The sequence below is a fragment of the Megalops cyprinoides genome, chromosome 3 (genome assembly GCF_013368585.1).
Source record: "Megalops cyprinoides isolate fMegCyp1 chromosome 3, fMegCyp1.pri, whole genome shotgun sequence".
Lineage (NCBI taxonomy): Eukaryota > Metazoa > Chordata > Actinopteri > Elopiformes > Megalopidae > Megalops > Megalops cyprinoides.
The window spans coordinates 18936480-18961026 of record NC_050585.1 but is presented as its reverse complement, the minus strand read 5'-3'; the positions used below and the strand labels follow the sequence as shown (position 1 = coordinate 18961026).

Here is a 24547-nt window from a genome sequence, read left to right as displayed (position 1 = left end):
AGATTCTTTTTTTTTCCAAGCAGAGCTTGTATGCGCCGGAGTACGGTATCCATGGCGCAGGAACTACGAGTGTTGTGGAAGCCGGCTGTACAACAGGTAAGATATTGCCATATCATATATTTTTATACAAGCAACAGGGTCACTGTGGAAAACGACCCAGAATACATCAACTCGCAAAAGTGTAGATACAACCGATTCATTGTGTTTTTATGGCACCCTGATTACCCTGTCATCTCCTGTTTGTTGCCTATTACGCAAATGCTCAAAACAGAACTCAGTCAGCAAAACGGAGTATTTCCAGGCACATCTTATATGGTCATAACTCTACTTCTATTTGAACTATACAAATGTAGCCTTCGGCGTTGGTTTGATCAGAAATGCCCTTGTGTTATGTGATTTTTTGTTCAGACAAACTCCTAGTGGAAACCAGTAATTGTTGCCGGCAACAAAGAATGAATAAGTACACACAGTTTAAGTGACTACAATCAAATACATTTAATAATAAACCGGTTCATATTTCACTTAGGGTGGTGATAAAAAGAAAAGCTGCTTTCAATTATCATCGAATTTGTTCTTGTGGTCTATGTGGTCAGCTGATCTGAGAGAAACGTGAATACATTGTAGCTATTAAGAGTTATATACAGTCCTGTTTGCTGACATCTGATTAAACACCATGTAAGATCCACGTGTCTGGTACATAGCAAACAAAAAAGGTCTTTACATCCAGAAATGACGGATATATTGAATTGACATGAATTGGAATTCTTTTTGAAGCAAAGAGCCGCTGGTGATGCAAAAATATAGGCACTTTGCGCAGCTGTTGCAGAGCTCGACACATTGAAAGCGGTAGATCTGTTTTAGGCAAAATAAAGTTTAAAGTTCTATGTACTACTATAGTACCGTCTCATTTGTAAGTGGGTTTGGATAAAAGCGTCTGCCAAATGAATGAATGTAAATGTAAAAGTGGTCGAGTAATTTAGCATTGAATGAGGTAAACCCATTTCGCCGCAAGTTGCGGTTTTCGTGTTTAAGGTGTTCCGCCTAATTCTATACAGGGTGTGGAAGGAACGGTTGCTGCTGAGCATGTCTGGAAAAACGTAACGCCCACTTCTACTTTTCTTTCTCGCAAAAATCACAAGGAAAACTGAACTGATTTTGTGGCAATCAGAGCACTGTTTTCGCTTCCAGCAAAATCTCACTGAGAGGAAAAGGGAAATTCAATTATACCTTACTTTGTAGAATAATAAACAGTATGCTAATGCAAATCCATTTTTGCAAAAAATGCAAAAATAGAAATGTGAAAGTAGCCAACATGTGGCGCAATTCTTTTGACTGGAAAAAAAGATTTTTTTTTAAAGAATGACTAATGTTATTTGCCCCGCTGCAATGAATTTTATGGCACCTAAATCTACAGGTATGTATATTCACAGGTATACAGAGGTGTGTTGTGAGGACGGACAGGTTGTGGCGCGTCACCACAGTCATGGGACTGCTTGCTGTGGCGCTGTTGCATTCGACTCACGCTGGCAGAGCTGTTGTGCTGGTCACGTGATCGATGGCGCGGGACTCGGCTGCTGCGGGATGAAGTCCTACAGCAAACGCAACGCCACCTGTTGCCAGGGTATTCATTGCTTGTGTAGCTGAGTGTCTGATTGTGTTCTGCTGTAGTGCTTTATAATTTAAGGGCTTAAAAAGAAAAGGAAACATAACAGAAAGCGTTTTTGAGTAGCATCTACAAAACGGCAGTTGTGTATATTCTTTCTCCACATGTAGGTGTGCTGTCCATGGGGCTGAGCGGCCTGCTGTCCCAGTGCTGCTCAACCAAGGCTTATAACCCTCGTGACAGAATGTGTTGTGAAGGCCAGTTGTGGCCTCGGCAGACAGGACTGCAGTGCTGCGGCCAAGGTGAGAGAGAGAGAGAGAGAGAGAGAGCAAGCCCGCTTTAAATCATTCTGCCAAACACGCTCCCACAGCACTAGCCAAAGCAGTCCCAGTGATAGAATACAGATCCACACCCAGCAGTGAGGTGTGGGCTTAAGCAGCAAGGACCATTCCCTGGTCAGATGCTGTTTGTGCAGCCCCTGAGCAAGGTAAACGAACCTGAGCGAAAACATTTCATGAGTCAAATCAAACTGTTCTGGCTCTGGAACACTATTACTCATTGGTATCAAGCAAAAACACAATGCTGTCCCTGCCATTCAGCATTGATAAGCATCAGCTGCCTCAAAACATGCATTTAAGCACTCAAGGGTTTAAAGAAAAGCAGAAGTGGGTGTTAAGTTTTTACGTACATGAACACTAGGCACACAGACTTGTTTAAGTTGCTCAAGGGTATAGCAGCACCACTCCACTGTGGAACTGAACCTGCAACCTTTAGATTACAAGACCAGGACCTTACCACCACTCCACACAGCTGATATACACGTAGTGGTGGCCCTTACCACCCCACACACACAGACACATGCACATACACACGTACTCATGCGCACACACACGAAAGTATCCCACTCTGCTCTTCCCTCCCAACCTTCCCAGAGCTATACAACAGCAGCAGTCAGTTCTGTCTGCAGGGTAAGATCCTGGCAGAGCCACGCAAAGGACCACATCACCTGCTTTGCGGAGAGGAACAGTACGACAGTCGTACCCAGACCTGCTGCAGCTTGTACAGAAATCCTAGGCCCAACCCACCAGGCCACGGCTGCTGCGGCACTCCTGGCAACGTAGTCCACTACAACCTCAGTACTGAATGGTGCTGCAGAGGTGAGGCTCCCCGCACTGGTCACTGAAGAGACTACTTCTTCTTAGGGGCCAGAACCCAGAAAGGGGTGAATTAAACATTTGCACACTGTGGCCCGGCTTGTTAAATGGGATTTGCAAAGACCATGCTGTGCTGAAGTTTCATTCATTTCTTTTTCACTCCTCTTTCTTCTATGCACCCGTGCAGTGTTTGGTCGGTTATGTGGATGTTTTCACAGTGCCTGATTAAAAATGGTGCAGGCACAGCAGACATTTTCAGTACAGTACAGTATATGCAGAATGTTGTACATAAATAGCAGAGACACATTTTTCCAAGAAATGATCACTTTCAGCAGAAACCATCACATTCCTATTTAGCATGTGTTCTTTCGGTTGATGATCAGTTTGGAAAAATTAAGAGCTTTTTAAACAAAACACCACATAATCCAGTTTCTGGCATGCAGTCAACAATAATTAGGAAACCTAATTATCAGTAATAACATAAGACATTAACTTGACGTGTTCTAGACATGTAGACCATGACTATGTCCTACACATGCAATGCTGGAGTTCCAGTGTTAATAGTTAATATTAATTTGCATATTAAGTACACTTTTTTTCTCAACGGTCAAAGACCAGCATTAGGTCCATAGTAGACTGCTTTTTGTCCCTGAGCCCCAAGTTGAATACCCCTGCTCTAAAGAAAGCTTTTGCTTTGACACCATTATCTGTTGATATGTCATGGGTTCTGACATGTTGGCTGCAGATGAGCAGTGTGACACACCTTTGTACTTACAGCCAAGTCGAAAATGTGTTTGTTTTTTTTTTTGGGGGGGGGGGGGGGTTCCGTGACACAACAAACCCCTGGCAAAAGTGCCACTTGTAAGTTTACACCCTGGAATATCTGTGTCACTGTATCTGATTCACCTGTGTCAGTGCCAATGCAGGTTACATTCTCTCGTATGGTATTTTTCCATCTAGTTACATCTAGGTGTTACAATAGTGAACAGGGTTACCAGAATTCTGAAAGTCAATGAGATTCTGAGATTTCAGTTCATTTTCACAATATTCAATTCTATGGTAAAAAGAAACATGAAAACCCCAAATAAAGAATACTTTTTGACAGTTTTGCTCTAATACAGATTAGGATTGGAGTTGGACAATCTGATTTTGACTAGCACTAAAAATGAGTTCTGTCTGTGGCGTCACTGCACAGAAAGAAAGGGAAGCTTTATGTTGTTGGTAGCTAATTGTGTCTATATTGCACATGAATGCAAAGATATCGTTCTCCCAGTATAAGCACAGACAGCTGCCCTACCTTTGCTATTTCAGAACTAATGAATGCATAATAAATGAAGCTCCGAACCATTTTTGAAATTTAGTATCATGGCAGCATTGAATTATCTATATTTTTGACAGCTTTAGTTGTGACTCCATTTTCCATAATTTCAGAGAAAGTCCAACATCAGGTCTGTGACACTCAGAAGAAATGTCAGACACCTTACGGCTTGCAATCCTACAGCTCTCCCACCATGGTAATGTAACTGCAATTCTTCATTAGGATATGGCAGAATACTTTACTTTAAATGCATCTGTAGCTACAGAAAGAGATAAATGCAAAAAGGTTATGCATTGTCATAAATGAGTTAAGAATATATGTGTATGACTATGTTTTATGTCAGTATATTATGTATGTCATAATATTTTGAAAATAAGAACTATCAGTTGCTAACACTTTTAGGTACATGTTCTGGGACAATACTATAGTTTTTGCAATTATTAGGCAATTAATCAGGGGCTTTTTTCACAACCTTGCTACACGTGACCTGCTATCGGCCAGTGTATGATGGTTTCTTGCTTTTTTATTTTTTCATGAAGAGACATTGTACAGTATGCCACGTCGTCTCTCATAAATGAAACTCACTCACAATTTGTGTTTGAAAATGTCTAGTGAATATACAGTGCAGCACAAATGTGTTTTCTTAGGTCAAAACCAAACAAACCTAATCCTGAGAAGAAAAAAATGAATGAACTTTGTTTAGTAGTGCATCCAGAACAAATGGATCGCAGATGAACCTGGTCAGAAAGTGAGCTAAGACTGAACTTGATTTTGTGAAACAAGCCCTATATTAGTGATTCATGTGGATGCCATGGTGTTTTCCATGAGGCTGTGGACATGCTGGAATTCTCTGCATTTTTCTTTTTTTGATTATTCATTCTTAGGAGTGTGTGAACGGTGACGTTGTCCCACATGAATATGCGAGAAAGTGTGGGGAAGCCCATTATGATAGCAGAGCTTTGGTGTGCTGTGATGGATATCTGCTCTTCCTGGTGCCTGGGTGGACTTGCTGTGGAAAGGCACTGTTCAACCAAGCCTCCCAAAGCTGTAATGGAGAGATCAGGTCTGTTTCTCTGTCCTTCACGACATGGGGATAGGGGGGGATTATTTGGAGGAAATGGTTCCTTACAGTACACTACTCAGTAGGCTATTAGCCAGAGCGACAAACAATGTCTACATGTCTATCATTTATTCTGTTGTAGTGCTTTTCAGAGGCAATTTGTGGTCAATAACTGCCCAAGGGATACAACAGCAGTGGCCACACCTAGGAGTTGAAAAACATTTTTGGTTTTAACCCTGCTGCTTACCACATTATCACACTGCTAAGATCAATCCTACTGGCTATGTGACACTTCATGACTCAGTGGGAAGTGGGCAGAAATATGTTGATGGTGGTTTCCACTATTTAAGCTTTACCTCATTGCTATTGTTCAAACAGTCCACACATAGATGTTTATGCAATGAGCATTCCCCAGCTTGTCTCAGGATTGATTGGTCATGTGGTTGAGTGATCACTTGGTTGATGAGTTGATTGATTGATTATGTAATGGTTGATGTATAGGAAAGCACTGTAAGGCAGCTGTTATGATGTCCAGCTGTTGCTACACAGCATGGACTGTAAGCAGTATGATCCATCTTGAATACTTGTGTCTACTGTGTGTTTGAGGAGTATTATTCTCTCAGGGCAACACAGTGGTTGTGTATGTTAGGGAATGTATAGCTTTGTCTGTGCCCTGTTTCCAGGGAACAATCTGATGTGCAGAGGACTCTCAGGATGTGTGGCTGGAACTCCCACTATGAACCTTCATCGGAGCGTTGCTGTTTAAATGCCAGCCACTATGGCCAGTCATACATGGCTGGTTATACCTGCTGCAATGGAACAGTCTACCCCACCCCAGGTAGTCTAGAAAAATCAGTGCAACAGGAACACAAAGTGACTAAATATATGTATCTGTGTTGATGGTTGATGATTTTCATCAAAGTGGTTACCTTCAATAAAAGTATCTACACTGAGAGATTCACAGGTCACTTTATGTATAATTGAGTTGTTAGCTGTGTTACAGGAACATAAACCCAGTAAGATATTATATGGTGTATAAAATTTAAAAAACGTATCGAATTTTCCCTTTTCTCTTGGAAAAAAGGCAGTGATAAAGTAAAAATTTCCCTCTCAATCCAGGATGCACATAAAACCAATGCTGATAATCTCCACCCCTTTGTCTGCCAATCATGTGACTGCAGGGACCAGTCTGTATGGAGGACAGTGCTGTGACGGAAAGGGGTACAATCCAGACACCCAGTTCTGCTGCTTGGGCCAGATCATGAACCATGAAGGCTGGCAGGTGAGTCCTTCAACCTGTGAGCAGTCAGGATTACATTTAGGGGGCACCTAATAAGTAATAATAATAATAACTTACATTTATATAGCGCCTTTCTCAATACCCAAGGTCACTTTACATGGTAGTCAAGGGAAAAAAAAGGGTAGAGCTATGCAGTGGTGGTGCAGGAGAAGTGATCATTGAAAAGAAAGGTCTTGAGATGTGCTTTAAAGAATGGAAGAGAAGGGCAGTCGCGAAGTGGTTGAGGGAGGGAGTTCCAGACTTTGGGTGCCATGGCACTGAAGGACCTGCTGCCCAGGGTGGAGAGTCTGGTGCGGGGGATTTTGGTCAAAGGATCTAAGAGAGCGGGATGGAGAGTAGGGGGTCAAGAGGTCACGGATGTAGGGAGCAGCAAGGTCATGGAGGGCTTTGAAGGTGAGAAGCAGTACTTCGTATTTAATCCGGAACAGAACTGGTAGCCAGTGAAGCTGATGAAGAATAGGGGTGATGTGTGCAGATCGTTTGGTATGGGTGAGGAGTCTGGCTGCAGAGTTTTGAATATATTGGAGTCTTTGTAGGGATTTAATGGGGCGACCAATGAAAAGTGAGTTGCAGTAATCTAGGCGGGACATAATGGAGGAGTGAACCAATGTTTGTGCATCGCTGATAGAGAGGAAGGGTCGGAGGCGAGCAATGTTCCGGAGGTGAAAGAAGGCAGTCTTGGTGAGTGTTTTAACATGGGGATCGAAGCTAAGAGTGGAGTCAAGCTGTATGCCAAGGTTTTTAACAACAGGAGTAGAGCTGACAAGTGTACCATCAATGTTGAGAGTGAAACTGGGAGATTTGGAAAGCAGAGATTTAGGGCCAATAAGAATAATTTCGGTTTTGTCTGTGTTGAGTTTGAGAAAATTGCTATGCATTCATAGTTTTAAGTCGGAAAGGCAGTCAGTGAGGGAGCTGGGTGGGGGGTCAGTGGAGGAAGTGGTAAGATATAATTGAATGTCATCTGCATAGCAGTGGAAATTTAGGCTGTGGCTGCAAATAATCTGGCCAAGTGGGAGGATATATATGAGGAATAGGAGGGGCCCAATAACAGAACCCTGGGGGACACCACAAGTAACAGGGGACATGGGGGATTTATGTGGACCAAGTGTGACAAACTGCTTTCTGTTGGTGAGGTATGACTGAAACCATGTGAGGGCTGTGCCAGAGACGCCAATAGCAGACAGACGGGAGATGAGAACATTGTGATTGACAGTATCAAAAGCAACACTTAGGTCAAGGAGGATGAGGATGTTTAATGAACCAGAGTCAACAGACAGGAGAAGGTCATTGACCACTCGTAATAGGGCTGTCTCTGTGCTGTGATGTGTGCGGAAACCAGATTGAAAGGGCTCATATAGGTCATGGTGGCTGAGGAAGGTGTGTAGTTGTGAGGCCACCACTCTCTCCAGTACCTTGGCTAAAAAGGGTAGGTTGGAGATAGGGCGGTAGTTGGACAGGTTGGATCGGAATCCGTTTTTTTTAAGAATAGGAGTCACTGCAGCAGTTTTAAGGGCAGCAGGAACAACTCCAGAATTGAGGCAGGAGTTTACAAGTAATGTGATGGGTTCAGAGATGGCCATGGTGCATGCTTTAAGTAGAGGGGTAGGGGCTGGGTCAAGCTTGCATGAAGAGGAGTAATGACTTACACTTAGTAATGATGTCAGAGACAGTCAGGGAGTCTACAGTGGTGAAATGGGTGAGCTGAGGGCCCAGAGAAGGAGAAAAGGAAGAGAGAGAGATGGCATTGGGTGTGAAACAGCGGTAGATTTGGCTAATTTTGTCTTCAAAAAAGTGTAAGAAGGCATGGCACTGTTCAGGGGTCTTGGGACAGACAGTGACAGGAGGTTTGAGGAGTTTGCCCACAGTCCTGAACAATGTTTTAGGCCTGGACATGGAACAATTTATAAATGAAGAATAGTAGCTTGAGCGGGCAACATAATAAGTGGCAATATGGTGCTAAAGAACACGATCCTAAATGTTTGCTATCATTCATGTAAACTTGTCTCAAATGGTATATACAAGCTTGTCAAAGACACTTTTTCCACTTGTCTTGACTACTTGTATGTTATCACCACAATCAGCTGTTAAAAGCTATTGTTCCGTATTTATGCCTCATTGCTATCAGTCTGTCTGCTCCTGTGCAGTGGAGTTTGCCATATAGCTAGAACATTTCCTCTTGCTAAAACTCTTTTAAGTGGCTTATAGCCATGTCTTTAGTGATAGAGAGGGAACATAATGACAACAGAAATACATATAAACAGTATAATAAACATAAATTTAATGATGAACATTTCTATATTTGCATATACACATTGCAACTAAAGCGTAGGACAAGTACATTACATCACATGAATTTAGCAGAAGCTCTTGTACAGAGCTACTTCCAGCAAGAGAAAGGAAGTGAATCCATCCAGGTTAAATGAGTAGCAGTGCCAAACCTGGTTAACAACACTCCCAGATCAGCAAGTGCATGCACAACACCATTCAAGCTTCATCACAGGCTTACCTGTGCTAACCTGAAACACAGATAGCCTAGAAACTATAGGAAGTCATTAAATTCTACCATACCATGGTAACATACACTACTAAATCACATACAGTGCCATAAACATATGTCCAAAGACATAGAAATCCATCATTTTCTAAGCACACTTGACTTTCCCTCATTTCTCATTGAGGAATGAGTGACCCATATTGCCTGTTCACAGCGGATCGGAGAGAACAGTTTCCTCGAAGAAACCCTGCAGTCAATCTGCTGTGCAGGCGAGCATTTTCACGTGTCATCCGGAGAAACGGCTTGCCATGGCACAATCCCCTATAATCCCAGGACGGAGATAGTGTGTGAGGGCGTGGTTCATGCTGTTGGCATGGGGCACTGCTGTGGAGAGAGTGTTTACAACCCAGAGACTCACGTCTGCTGCAGTGGATACAGGTTAGTGTAGCTAGTGGTATCATATTAATCTACCTCCCTTTTAACATGGAGACATTTTACATGTCATCTTGATTACCTGTACTTTCCATTCCCTTTCTTTCTCTCATTCTTGTCTCCTCTGTCTGTTTCTGTCCCTCCCCCTGGTAACAACAGTAAAGCAGCCCATAGTAGTCATTTTGCAATTTGGGCCAGATTATATAGCACAACAGGAAGGGCACTTCCCACACATTGCCTTCAGTTCTGGGACATTCTGTCTTTGGGTGCATTTGCACAAATGTGCCCCATAGTTCTCTGTAACTATGCATGACTGCATATCTACTGCATGTCCTCTCTGCCCAGTCATCCTAGACCCAATGTCAGCGACAACAGCACCTGGTTAGAGTGCTGCGGCACCCAGCCCTACGACACCGCAGACCCAGGGCTGCGTTGCTGCAGCAACCGTCTCCACCGGCTGCCCCACGATCAGCTCAGTGTGCCACATCGCTGCTGCGGAGATGAGCTCATCAGCACCCACACGCATGGCTGCTGTTCCTCCGACGGCCAGCAGGTGGAGTACCTCCTGGGCCCTGACACAGCCTGCTGTGGGTACATGCCTTACAACACATCAACAGAATCCTGCTGCCAAGGGAGGCTTCACCTAGGGAAGCTACAGCAGAAGATAGGTGACGTCTCTTTGTTCAGCTTAATCAGCTTTAAAATTACCTTTTAAAACATGCCTTTGACGCACTTCATGACTGGAAGTACAGGCTCTGGTGAGAATAAATCACATATACTGACACTAACCACACTTGTTTTTTTTTCAGTGGAATGCACAGTCATCTCTGTGAAGGACATAGACCCACAAGCTGCTTGCAACCACAGTGGTAAGGCCCTCTTATCTCTCCTTGCAGCCATGTAGTTACTGCATATGGTCAACATAGTCTCTACATAGCCAAGCTTTAAATTTTCTGGTGTGTTCTTTTTTCTTTTTTGCTCTCGTTGTGAGTCCATTTTAGCAGGTGAATAATATGGTGTCCTTTCCCTTTATTTTATATTTATATTATGTTTGTTTTACATTTATTTTTATTCTTTTCCATGTGAAAACTTTCCAGGTATGGGTTAGCTTTGTGTGTGTGTTCATGTGTGTGTCTGGTCTCCCGGCAGTCCTGCTCGGGCAGGTGGTAGGGGTGGTAGCAGCTGGAGGGTATTCAGAGTACACCGTGCACAAGTGGCCTGAGACTTGGACGTCCGGGACCAGGGAGCAGCTGAAGACCCAGGATGCCTCTGTGAAGATCAGACTGCATGCCTGCAGCTGCCCCGCCCTCACGTCTCTCCAGGACTACGCCTTCTGGGTATCCCGTGGTCATGGAGGGCACATAAAACCCCTCACCTCACAGCTCATGTCCCCCCTCTACCTGGCGTCAGATGTGTCCTACCTGTCCCGGCTGCTGGCTAAGTGTTCGCACTGAAATGCCTGGGAAGGGGGGCGGGAGATTGGTGGCATGCATGCCACCGCCCCTTCCCCTCTCTCAATCCAATACCCCTCCACTCATTCTGATGTTGGGGGCCCTACATAAGAATTGCATAATGCATTTGTAGGCATTGCAAACCGCTATTACTGTATTAACTGCATCATGTTCGTAAACACTAACAACTGACGTAGACTGTCATAGGGTATGATATTTAAATTTAGACATTTGTGATCAGACGTATAGACAACTGTACGGAAGCGACCTCGGAGCACAATGCAATCCTCCTGCACACCAACACACCTGCTTTCACATTGAATTTGTTGCGTGGGTCTTATGAAGGCTTTAATTTCATAGGACCCCTCACTAAAAGCATTTATTACCCTTGTTTCATTTCATAGGCGGATCCTACCCTGTACCCTAATTGCTACAGGGCTTTGTGTGTGCTGTCTGCATTCTCTAGAGATGAAGGGAATTGCAGTTGATAGAAATGGGTTTCAGGGATTAGACAAACTTGTTCTCAGGGTGACTAACTGTATACACGTTCAGGCATTATGTAGAACATTGATCACATGCTACCACCCTCTCAAATGAAGTTCATGAACACTTTCAGCGGAGAGTTTAGCTTGTCACATACCACCATCCTTTTGGTAGGTGACCTTGTAAAATAAATTTAGGTTTGGAAGTGCAATAGAGGGTAATCCTGGATCTGATCCAGAATTTAGTAAAATTGGGCTGTCAGATCCATTTAGGTATTGTTTCCTGCTAAGTAGTGGGATTCAGCGTTTAACCATTTACAACAATTGGCTCAAAAAAACGCCCTTTCATTGCAATTGCAATGTACTTACAGTTTCATATTACACCTCTACTGACACTCAAATACAAACACAGTACAGCTGGCTATTAATTGCCCTTACTCTGATGAAGTAGCTTTCTTAAGAGTACAATTGTAACATCCCAGCTGGGGTTTAAAGCTAAAACACTCAGGATGAGGAGACTGAGACTCAGTTGCACTCCGTCGATTTGAGCCTAAATCCATGTAACATATTTCTTGATTTCTCCCATTGCCTAGGAAGGGTGATGTGGTATATTTGATGACATAAAACAGTGTTGTTTATTTTTTACTGCGCAATTTCATAAAATTGTATGTTGAAATTAAAAAGGTAATGAATTTACCAGAGCTGCATGCCATCAAGGCATACAGGTCAGCAGCTCCATGGTGAGAGCTAACTTGCTTGATTCTTTTTGTTACTGTGAAAAACATTCATGCTTCACCCCACAGCTCTGTGTTATCCGGGGGGAGCTAGAAACATAGAGCAGTATAACCCTTTATAGAGCCCCATAACCCTGTAACCCTGTAGACAACACTGTAGACCCTTTGTGCACAATCCTATATTTTGTTCATGTTGGAATTTTTGTTTTCTTCCTTTCCTTCCTTTTTTGAATATGCCTTTGAACCACTTGGTCAACACCTGGCCGGGCATGTACATGTATACCATGTTAATGCCTGTGGTGACTTGTATGAACAACACACAAGCCAGGAACCATCATAATAAGATGGTTATATAAAGAAGGAATATAACCAAGCCATATGTTGGGATGATACTGGGAAAACATTGTTGTGGTAGGTATGCCATCTGCCAAGTTACAGGGTGGCAGGGTGTAACCCACATTAAAAATGTATTCCAGAGTAAAAACATTTTTTTTGTTCCAGACCTAAGTGTTCATTATTGCTCATTGCTGAACTTGTAAACTGCTATGAGAGGAGCTGAAGAGGGAATGCTGGGGTCAGTGCTGTTGGAATACTTAGTAACACATGTAATAAAGATGGTTCTCCTTAAAGTATTTCCTTTGTGTTGGTGTGGTCTTTGGATCTGATACTTTATTGGGCGGTTGGCTTGGTGTCACAGGGACAGTTTGAAAAGGTAACAGATGGCAGACTGACAGCCATAGGCACCGAGGCTCCTTCCAGGCCCATTTGTGATCGTCAACACAAACACAGCAAAGAGCTCCTCACAATATTTACTTTGCTGTTTCCAACTAGTTACTAGTTTTACTTTGCTGTTTAAAAACAGTGTATAACTAGTTACTTTTATGTGTATTATTATTAATTATGTAATAATTTATGTTTATGTGTATATGTGTAATAATTTCTGTGTATTATTATTATTATTATTATTATTATTAATTCATGTTGCAGACAGTCCGGCGCAGAGTGGAAGAATGATACATTAAATATACCACAGCAGAAACAGCGGTAATTATAATATACATACCGATGTCAGCTGCACACATTAAGCTTGCCTTTGGTGCAGCAGCTACTGCAGTAGTACAGTGGCACAGAAACACAAGGGTAACCCCCTGATATTGCATCTCACACATCTACCTAATAACAGCTGGGCAGGTCACAGGCACCTAACAAATTGCAAGATGTGAAAGAAGTGACAAGACAGATCCAGACAAGGCAAAAAAAAGAACAACTGGCACACACCCAGGTGATACACAATAACAAATTTCCTGTTGTGGGACTTTTTAATGATCTTGTTTTCATGTGCTGTTATAGACATATTTGCTTACTGAGGTAAAGCTGTGCCATATAGTGCATAATGCCTCACATGGGTCCCTCCCACTCTCCCTCAGCTCTACCATGGTCTGTGAAGGCTACTGACCTTCAAGAGTCATCATTAGCTAAATAATTTGCAGGCACTTGTGTATGTGGGCTCTTTGTTATTTCCCTTGTGGGTTTCCCAGCACACTGATAATTAGCGATAAGAAATTAGGGAGAGAGGAAACACCATTCTTTGACCTCTGACTCCTCTGCAAAGCCTTTAGTAGGGTTTCCAGCATGGATTACCCTGCACTGGAAGTTATTGCATAGGCCTGTGATTAGGTTGACCTTTTGGGGGGATATTCCATAAGTTAGTCGCTGAGTGCTTGATATTTAAATTGCAGTGGTGCAGCAAAATGACAAGTGTACGGACTAGTGTAAGGACAGCATCTGAGGGTAAGATGCTGCCAGCAGCCAGTAAAAATATATTCAATGGGAATGAGGAATATTAATAAATTTATTTATAAATTTTATTAATATGCAGTTTCCTACAGAGTAAGTCAAATAAAAACAAACAGGAAGTGGGGTAACAGTAGTGTACCATTTAGTATATTTTATAAGATTGCACACAGTCATCTGCATAGTTAATCATTTCTGTTCTTCAGCCTGTTTAGTCTGGCTCCTTTCCGTTGGATGGGACTTACCAAAAAATCGAAATGTTTTTCATACCTTGCTGTCATGTCATTGCATCATATTGTCTGTAGGAGTATACAAATATCATGTCTGCAGTAAAAATTTCTTTCTTTTTCACATATTTTCACAGAATCAGAAATGCTGCTTGCGAAATCAGCAGAAAGGAATGCTTTGAAGCACCACTGTGTTACTGTCCTGGAATATCTTCACACACCCAAGTGAACTGCTGCAGTCACAGCAGTTGAGAACTGCTGTCTGAGGCGTTGTGTCAAGGCAGCAGTGTGGCTAAATGGACAGTGTGCCTAGGCACCCCCAATGTTGCCAGTTCAATTCTCAGGTGGGGCATTGCTGTTGTACCCTTGAGCAAGGTTCTTACCCTGTGTTACCTCAGTAAATATCCAGCTGTATGTAAAGCCGTTCTGGATGAGGGTGTCTACTAAGAAACTATGCAATGTCATGTGGCTAAAAAGGCTGACAGAGTTCAGCCAGGGCCTCTGAACTATGGCTGTCTGAAAAGTAAGTAACAAGAGAGGGTTGTTGGGAAAGCAAACAGCTGACTGTCATATCTACAAGTCAGTCGGATTATCTAGCCCCTGGAAATATTCAACCACCCACGCCCAACCGACAGACAAAAGAGTCCTCCAAGCTCATGGAAAGTGTTGGCTGTAAAAACCAGTCAGGTGTCTGTCTCGTGGTGGAGCCAATTACGTTGAACATTTGAAAAACAGAACATCCAGAGACAGTTAGTATATCCCATATCCTGTTCATGTGAGGACAAGAGGTGTCAAAAATCAGGGGTGTGTGACAAAGGTACTGTAAAAATACACAAAGACGAAAGATTCAGGGAACATATCCTGTATCCTATATCCACGGCAATACATATTTTTTCCTCATAAGTCAGTGGATAAGACAGCCTTATCCACATAAGTAACAGAGAGTGCCTACGGCTGTAGCATCCTGCAAATTCTCCCCACACCCCCAGCAAAGTTTGGGACTGGGCCCTTTGCAGGTTGAACTTTTATTTTTTCCAACTGCAATGATTGGCCCTTAGCCTGCTACATACAGTTAGGATGGTATTTTCAATTTCAGCATGTGCACCAAAGCCGAATCACATGATGTTAATGGCTAGGGGCTAGTTAGTGTCAGTATTAAAACATACTGTATGCACCTGCTTTTAGTTATGAACCGATGCTAGGGGGAAATGTTGGTTGAACCAAGGCCTACTAACGAGAGAGACAGAGGAAAAACAACTGGATAAAAGATGCAGTTGTTGAAAGGGTTCATTAAACAGATGTTACTGAAGGGAGGCTTACATGTTGTTCCCTTTAAGAGGGCTTTCTATTGCCCTTCAAGGTGTGTGAGGTCCCTGTGTCAAAAATGAATTACATGTGTACATGTGTAATCAAGTGGGTCCTCGGTGGATCTCACATTTCCCCCTGTTGGCTTTTGCTACATTCCTCTGTCTAGACTGAGTTGATTCAGCCTTTGAATTGTCGCTATAGACCGCCATTTTCCAGCTGCAGCCTGGAATGTGGTCCCTGGATGTTTTTTTTCTCAGCCTGTAAATTAAAAAAGCATTAACATCAACTCTAGCTGTCACCGCTAACAGGAATGTGTGAGTGCGGTGAGTTCTGAGAAGAAGTGGAGGGTGGAAAGGTGATTACCTTTTCACTTGGTGACCCTTGAATGAAGTCGGCGGGGTAAAGTACTTATAACGGAGGAGGGGGGGGGGGGGGGGCTGGGGGGGGTTAACGATAAGGAATGGGAAGTATACGGAGAAAAACTGCTCTCTCACATGATAGTGATTAATAGACAAAGGGGAGCTGGAGCTTGAGAGAGTGAATCTGCTGGCTGAATTTTACTGGAGTTCTGCACAAGTTCCTGCGTGTTGTCCTTTGATCAAATCCCAGGGTGAATTTCTCATGCCGAGCTAGGCTGGACAGAAAACAAACTCCAGGTAAATCAATCTGACTTGAATCTGTTTGCTGACACAAAGAGTCTTGAGTGGTGAAGCATTTTTATGGACTAACTGAAGAGCATAGCGCATGGATAATTAACCCTCTCAGTGGATTACATTACCAGCAATAATGTCATTCACTTTACTGGAGCTTGTTGAACAATTGCTTCCTTGTCTTCATTACTATTTAACAGTCAGGAAATGTGGACCTTTATCAGAATAGATGGAATAACAAAGGTATTGCTGACAGAAGAATTTGGTTTGTATGACTAGGAAAGTCAGTTGTAGCTCTAATTAACTATGGTTCTGAGGTGGAGCAGCACACTAAACTGAGGGTGTGTTTATGCACAGTCTAGCCATGTTTACCACCTTCTCCAGGGAATAATATTATTTTTACTGCTCAACACCACCCTTAGTATGAGTGCGTGCATGAGTGAGCGTCTGCATGTCTGCATATTTGCATCACAGATGTGGTTAATTGTGTTAAACTATGTAAACTGTAGTTAACCTCCTCCTTTGAAGTAACCTGGTATTACATAGCCCAGCTTTAATGATCATGCCCAGGGGTGGAGCCGATGGCTCATTGCAGAGGGAGCGAGGACCTGTAGTGGGCCCTTATACAACCTATTATAGGCTGTACGGAGATGCAAGACAGATCCAAGGGGAAATCTACGGAGACAGAAGGGCGGAGCGGAGAGAAATGCGGGTAACAATGAGGTGTGCTATTTCAGCTATACAGCGGCTCCGTCAGCAGTGACGGCGATGGCAATAAAACAAGACAGCCGGCGATCACCTAGTTCATACTTTGGAACTTGAACAGAGGGCGTAATTTTTCTGTTTGTACGCTTACACAAGGATAGTGGGTAGCGAATAAAGTTTTCTGTAACTCGATTGCGGCAAAAAAATAAAAAATCAGACTGACGGCGGGTTTCGACCGACCTCTAAGTTTCTCACCGCGATATTGAATGAGCAGAGACACAATAAAGACACACAAAGAAACTTTATTCAAAATATTCAACTAAACAACAAAAATGCATGTTCAGTCAGGCAGATTGGGCCCAAGGTGGGCCCCTTGAAGAAACGTGGCCCCTGGGCAGCTGCACCCTCTGCCCCCCCGCTCGCTCTGCTACAGTTCATGCCCCAGTGACTAAGTGCCTTTGCTTCTCTGTTCCAAACTGCCTTTTGGCTAGTCTTTCAATGGACAGCCTTTCTGGTCTGATGACATGAACTTTAAGGCTTCCTGTTTACAGACTATTACTGTATTGGCTTGAAGTTTTACAGGAATCCAGAGACATAGTGTTTTATCTCTGGCCAGAGTTGCATTGACCTTGTAGTATTCTTCCAGGGTTGTATGATTGATGTTACTGTGTGGATGGTTGTGTGAGTACTGTCTGTGTGTGTGTGCTTGCAGGTGTGTAATGGCATGCCGGTCAGATATGCTGACAGGCACCAGGTATGTCTGCTTGCTGTGCCTGACTGCCCTGCTGCTGCTGTTCAAGATTGTTGTCAGCCGCCTCTGCAACTCCCTCATCAACATGGTTGACTGCTTTCACACATTCTTTATCCTCCTGCACCTGTCCTTGCTTTCCCTGGCTTCCTGTGGGCCCAGATCCCCATCTCTTAACTCCATCCCCAATCCTTCTGCATCCCCCCCTTCCTCCTCCTCTTCCTCCTCCTCCTCCTCTCTCTCCCCCCAGCCCACTCTTCCCACCCTTCCTCCAACCCCATCCCCATCCATCATCCAGATACCCACCCAGATTGCCCCTCCCCTTTCAGTGACCTGCCCCACCCCACCCATGGCTCCTCCAGCACCGCCCACCACCCCTTCCCTGACCCCTCTCTCTTCCTCCCTGTGCCTGCCATACGGCTGGGCACGGCTTCAACCCCTCGGCGCACTGGTGTCTGCTCTGCTGCTGGCCTCCCTCTGCGTCTCTGTCACATTGGACATCCTAAGCCACGCCCTTCAGCCTCACCCCATACAGCGCCCTCTGCTGGCTACAGTCGCCGGCGCAGCCAGCCTGCTGTTCAATACCCTGGTGCTAGGGGCGCATTGGGCGGGCCTGCTGAAGCTAGACTATGGACAGTCGTGCTGCTCACCTAAAGACGAGAGGTGTCAGAACTCAGGGGTGCATGATAAAGGTACTGTAAATATACACAAAGATGCAATATTCATTGAAAATGTCATTTCTACATTTGTTTTATGACACCTGCAGCTACGGTACATAGAGCCTGTGTCAAAGCTCTATGCCATTTTCTGTGGAGTGAGCTGATCAGATACACCCTCTGAACAGGGCACAAGGATTTTGTTGGAGTCGTTATATCTTTCCCATGCTGCCACTCTGTACACATGCCACAGAAGAAACACTGGAGATTGTGCTCTCACACATGGGATGCAGATTCAAAATTCTGTCTACAAATAGTGCATCACAACAGCAAACATGTGGGTGTCAGTAGGCCTGTACAATGTGGCCATGCAATGATAACACTCAAATCAACTGCGCCAATTTTTCTTGACCAGGTAGCCACACCTGAATGAATGTGGCTCTGAAAAGCACTCCAAGGTGGCTGTTATTTCTGCATTTACATTTATTCAGTTGGTAGACACTTTTATTCAAAGCAATTTACAAGTGAGGCAGACTATAACACAAGTGAAAGCCATACATGGGATCACAATATTAGAAGTGCTGCATGGTCGAGTTTCAAAAGTTTGCCAGACAAGGTACAAGCTAGCTAGTAGAAACACAAGAGCATTAAACCATTTTTTTAAAGGAAAACAGAGTTTAGGACATAAGAAATTACTTTAGTTGCTAGCGGATCAGGTGAGCACAGAAGAACTGCGTCTTCAGATGTTTCTTAAAGATGGTGAAGGATTTGGCAGAACAGGTGACATGTGGAAGGTCATTCCACCATTGGGGGACAATGGCAGAGAAAGTTCTGGATAGTGATTTTGTGCCGCAATGTGATGGGACCACCAGATGCCTTTCGGTAGTAGTAGTGCATAGTGCGTAGAGAGTAGTGGTCAGGAGGGAACATATAATAGAGCCTTGATGTAGGTAGGTGTAGCTTTGTTAGTTGTTCTGAGAGCAAGAAACAAGGCCTTTTACCTGATGTGGGCAGCTACAGGGAGCTAGTGGAGTGAGACAAAGAGAGGTGTAATGTGGGCCCTCTTCAGCTGGTTGAAAACTGCTACTGCAGAGGCTTCATGGTGCATGCAGAAAGGCCAGGAAAGCGTTGCAGTAGTCAGCTTGCAGTGACATCTTGATATGACAAGAGCCTGGACAAGGAGCTGTGCAGCATATTCAGATAGGAAGGGCCTGATTGTCTTACAGCGTAAATCTGCATGATCTGGAGGTTGTCAGAATTTGGTCCTTAAAGTTTAGCTGGTCATCAAACACTACCCCCAGGATCTTTACAGACCAAGATACAGTTAGTGTCATTGAGCCAAGCAGTACAGTGATGTCGTGCTGAATGGACAGTTTGGCTGTGATGACGAGGAGTTCTGTTTTATATTCTTAGTTGTCTTATATGCCACCAACCCCCCAGATGTGACATTAGTGCAGGACTGCCATATCAAAGGAGCTATGAATGTCTGAAGTTGGCTCGTTCGGTAAAATGCATAAAATTAATTAAAATTTCAAAGGACTGTAGTTTCAAAACTATTAGAGATACAGACCTAATATTTGGAATTTCACCATAACTTTGGTATAGGAGCACCTGTGAATATTTTCAGGGGAATCTGAGAGGGTGACCTGGGACCCTCTGGATGATTTGATATGGAATGACCCTGGTGCCATATTCATTCAGTTTTAATGTTATAGGTTTTCTCTGATTTTTTTCAAAATGATTGTCCATTACTAACCCATTGAGAGCCAATGCTAACTTGAGTTGAGGATCAACTCTTTGTTGATTGATCTGTCAATTTTGACAATGCAATGGTGTATCCATTGAGCCCTCTTACCAAGCTGATGTGACTTTGCCTCTTCTTTCTTTCATGAACTGAAGCAGGGGTCTCAGTGCAGACAGAGGAGATCAAAGTAACAGAGGATGCCGAAGGCAACTGTGGCTCCATCAGCTTCCACCAAGCTGAGGATGGGTTCCAAAGCTATTTCAGGGACGGGGAGCTCTTGTTCTGTAACCCTGGTGCGTCTGCTGGTCTGGACCCTAAATTCCTGCCTTGGCGTTGCACCCCGCCAGCACCCCTGTCCCACTCACAGGCACAGACATCACATAACACCCTGACACCATGCAATCAGCCAGATCATGTCTACAAGTGTTCCTGTGACCATGGAAACCCTGCCAACTGCCAGATTCCAAAGGGCGAAGTCATTCCTCAGGGGAGCCATCAGCTGCCTGCGGATTCAGCTTGCATGAGACTAAGGGGTGAGGACATCTGGCTAAATGACACAAACACTTCAATGGTCAAAAATGTAAGCTTTTGAAATAGTTCCAGCTTCATTCAGCTACAAAACCACAATTAAATATTTTCCCAAGGCCAAAGCAGTGAGCTTTGAAGGTGTTTCAGAAATGTGTAAAATCTTCACTGAAAATTTCACTGAAACGCAAGAGCAAGCTTTGTAAATGAATCAAATGGCTCAAAGCATAACTATGTATGGTGTCTGTCTGATCCAGTGCCAGTAAGCATCTGTCCCGTGTTTGTCTTTCCACCCTTCTGTTTGGAGCCCAGATGCATCCTTTTCTGCGCTCAGCAACATTTGATAATAAACAGATATGAATCTTAATAACTAGGCAGTTTCTTACCTTGTCTCTGAATGGTTTGCCTTCAGTTGCAACAGTTTCAGTTGTTTTTGACACATTGTCACCACCAGAAGGTATTGACGCATACCAGCTACAATGAGTGTCTCAATAACAAAAGCGCACCTTGTTTGCCAGGGTTTGATCCTGCACTTTCAATGCATTTATGATTACTTCAGCAGCACCAGGAAGTTATTAACAGTAGATCAACAACATCCTGATGGAGACAAAAAGGCACGTGTCCACAACTGGCTAAAGCCGCAAGGGAGGACGTTAGAAATAAATGAGGAGGACATGGTGCTTTCATTATAGTGATCAGAAACATCTCCCTGTTCACTCTCTCTGTCGCACTGTACCCCTTCCTCAGATGGCGGCACAGGGCTGACTGCGCACCCAATAGTGCAGTCTCACGCAGAGACCCCCACCTTCACCAAGAGCTGGTGCTGCAGTCTGCATTGGCTTGTCATGCTGGTCCAGTCCCTGTTGGGCCCGGTCCTGGTTCTGACCAATGGCTTGGCACTGCTTCTGTCCGACCCCGACTGCCAGCACAGCCCGGCGGGCTGCGGGATCTTCCTGTATTTGGACCCGGGCTTCTCCCTGCTGACCGCATTGGTGCTGGTGGCCTCTGCCCTTCCGCAGGCCAGGCGCCACGGCTTCCTCCTCCTGCAGGGGGCGCCACCCCACATCTCCCCGGACGGGCTCGCCCGCCGCATCGCCACCGTCCCCGGGGTGCTGTCTGTGCATGAGCTGCACGTGTGGCAGCTGACGGAGGCCTGCCTAGTGGCGTCCGTGCACGTCCACTGCCACCCGGAGCTCCTCCTCTCGGGGGCCCCTGAGCTGGTGGCCGGCGTCGCAGAGGTTCTGCGGGGCGCCGGGGTGATGTACTCCACCGTGCAGCCTGAGTTCCTCACTCCCGCCCGCTCTGGCACTGCTGCCGCAGCTCCTCACTTCACCCCAGCGCACCTGCCAGCGCTACACTGCAGCCTGGCCTGCGGGAAGCAGTGTGCTGCCAAGATGTGCTGTAAGAGCCAGGGGGAAAGTGCGCCCTCTGGTGGGGACCCCGGCGATGCATAGCACCATGTCACGCTCTATTAGTTATGTTTCCATAACATGCATTTAAAACATCACTTTGGATTGTGCTCATTACACAGAAGGCCCAGTTTTTCTTTGTCAGGAAAAAAGAAACTATCACCCTGTAATTTAAGAGACTCCCACATCTTTCAGTTGGCAATCACATCAATTAATCATTTGTATGCAAAGTAGTCAAGATGTGGGCTCAGTGTTATGTGCATTGCAGATGTTTTCAATGCTTGAAGCCAGTTATTTAGCATTTTTCTGAACCAAAGACGAGTTGGCGGGCCAACAGCGACACGTCAGCGTTGTTGTGAGTAAAAGTCTGCCAAAGGTCAAAGGTCAAGGAATGCAGCACTTGCATCCCATCAGGATTAATGCTTCATGTTCACTTCATGTGCTGTTACCATTACAATCAATGTGTGATGGGGAACAAGTGTTAGTCATTATGATTGTTTTAATAGTGAATGGTGGGTTTAATACATAATTATATCTTTTCAAATGAACACTGTGAGGACACTCACCATGTTTTGTTACATATAGCTATGTATATATAAATCTGATTAGGTGCACATATGTTATGTACTAGTTCATGAATTCACATGTAGAAATGTATAGACAATGTTATCTGGATAATGCTATTCTATTGTATGTGATCTATCAGGTCTACTAATTTTGAAAAACCACATTAAAATGACGGGAAGAATACTCACAAGTCAGCTGATACATGTGGAATATATATGTGTAACTATTAATGGCAATATTACTTTATTAACATTAACATCCCATCCTGGATGAAGTGCAGATTGTCATCAGCCCTGATGCCTCTGGGTATAAGAGCAAAGTATCACATAACCAATCATACTGTAAAAAAGAAATCGTACTTGGGCCATGTGAATTCTAGACATTCGCTGCTTTGAATCAATCATGCGGCTTACAAAGGTATTTTTTCAGTCTCTTTGTGACTGCAACAAGAGGCATAACATTTCCATGACTATGGTTATTGTGTGATTATGTTTATTGGGCTTATGTCATGCATAAGTGCATCTTAATTGACCCGTTTCTATTGGGTTTGTGGCAAAACATACAATACCTTTAACCACCTGTACTAAAGGAAACATGACTATTGAGAACTCCTACCTCTGAGGGATGAAGCTAGAATGTTACAGTATATCTAATCTTAAGCACTGCTTATGGCTGTGTGTTTGACATAGATTTGCTTCATTGACAATGGGTTGAAAGGTTAAATACACATTTTTTCAACCTCATTACCAAAGACGAGTTGGCGGGCCAACAGCGACACGTCAGCGTTGTTGTGAGTAAAAGTCTGCCAAAGGTCAAAGGTCAAGGAATGCAGCACTTGCATCCCATCAGGATTAATGCTTCATGTTCACTTCATGTGCTGTTACCATTACAATCAATGTGTGATGGGGAACAAGTGTTAGTCATTATGATTGTTTTAATCGTGAATGGTGGGTTTAATACATAATTATATCTTTTCAAATGAACACAGTGAGGACACTCACCATGTTTTGTTACATATAGCTATGTATATATAAATCTGATTAGGTGCACATATGTTATGTACTAGTTCATGAATTCACATGTAGAAATGTATAGACAATGTTATCTGGATAATGCTATTCTATTGTATGTGATCTATCAGGTCTACTAATTTTGAAAAACCACATTAAAATGACGGGAAGAATACTCACAAGTCAGCTGATACATGTGGAATATATATGTGTAACTATTATTGGCAATATTACTTTATTAACATTAACATCCCATCCTGGATGAAGTGCAGATTGTCATCAGCCCAGATGCCTCTGGGTATAAGAGCAAAGTATCACATAACCAATCATACTGTAAAAAAAGAAATCGTACTTGGACCATGTGAATTCTAGACATTCGCTGCTTTGAATCAATCATGCGGCTTACAAAGGTATTTTTTCAGACTCTTTGTGACTGCAACAAGAGGCATAACATTTCCATGACTATGGTTATTGTGTGATTATGTTTATTGGGCTTATGTCATGCATAAGTGCATCTTAATTGACCCGTTTCTATTGGGTTTGTGGCAAAACATACAATACCTTTAACCACCTGTACTAAAGGAAACATGACTATTGAGAACTCCTACCTCTGAGGGATGAAGCTAGAATGTTACAGTATATCTAATCTTAAGCACTGCTTATGGCTGTGTGTTTGACATAGATTTGCTTCATTGACAATGGGTTGAAAGGTTAAATACACATTTTTTTCAACCTCAATACCAAAGACGAGTTGGCGGGCCAACAGCGACACATCAGCGTTGTTGTGAGTAAAAGTCTGCCAAAGGTCAAAGGTCAAGGAATGCAGCACTTGCATCCCATCAGGATTAATGCTTCATGTTCACTTCATGTGCTGTTACCATTACAATCAATGTGTGATGGGGAACAAGTGTTAGTCATTATGATTGTTTTAATAGTGAATGGTGGGTTTAATACATAATTATATCTTTTCAAATGAACACTGTGAGGACACTCACCATGTTTTGTTACATATAGCTATGTATATATAAATCTGATTAGGTGCACATATGTTATGTACTAGTTCATGAATTCACATGTAGAAATGTATAGACAATGTTATCTGGATAATGCTATTCTATTGTATGTGATCTATCAGGTCTACTAATTTTGAAAAACCACATTAAAATGACAGGA

General features: G+C 43.6%; 1 protein-coding gene across 1 annotated transcript; it reads left to right on the top strand.

Moving 5' to 3' along the window:
- The first annotated feature begins 16660 nt into the window (after positions 1-16660).
- LOC118774385 (zinc/cadmium resistance protein) lies at positions 16661-21842 on the top strand. The gene is made up of 5 exons (XM_036523732.1): positions 16661-16722; positions 17428-17554; positions 17714-18155; positions 20019-20156; positions 21136-21842. Exons 1-5 carry the CDS (start codon positions 16661-16663, stop codon positions 21840-21842), a joined length of 1476 nt encoding a protein of 491 aa, XP_036379625.1.
- Positions 21843-24547: the final 2705 nt, after the last annotated feature.

What these genes read in the sequence shown, in the direction of transcription:
- LOC118774385 (XM_036523732.1), top strand. Translation starts at nt 16,661, where the DNA reads ATGCAAGACAGATCCAAGGGGAAATCTACGGAGACAGAAGGGCGGAGC. An exon ending in CGGAGCGGAGAGAAATGCGG is followed by an intron (nt 16,723 to 17,427) that starts GTAACAATGAGG and finishes GTGTGCTTGCAG; the next exon opens with GTGTGTAATGGCATGCCGGT. An exon ending in GCTCTTGTTCTGTAACCCTG is followed by an intron (nt 20,157 to 21,135) that starts GTGCGTCTGCTG and finishes CCCCTTCCTCAG; the next exon opens with ATGGCGGCACAGGGCTGACT.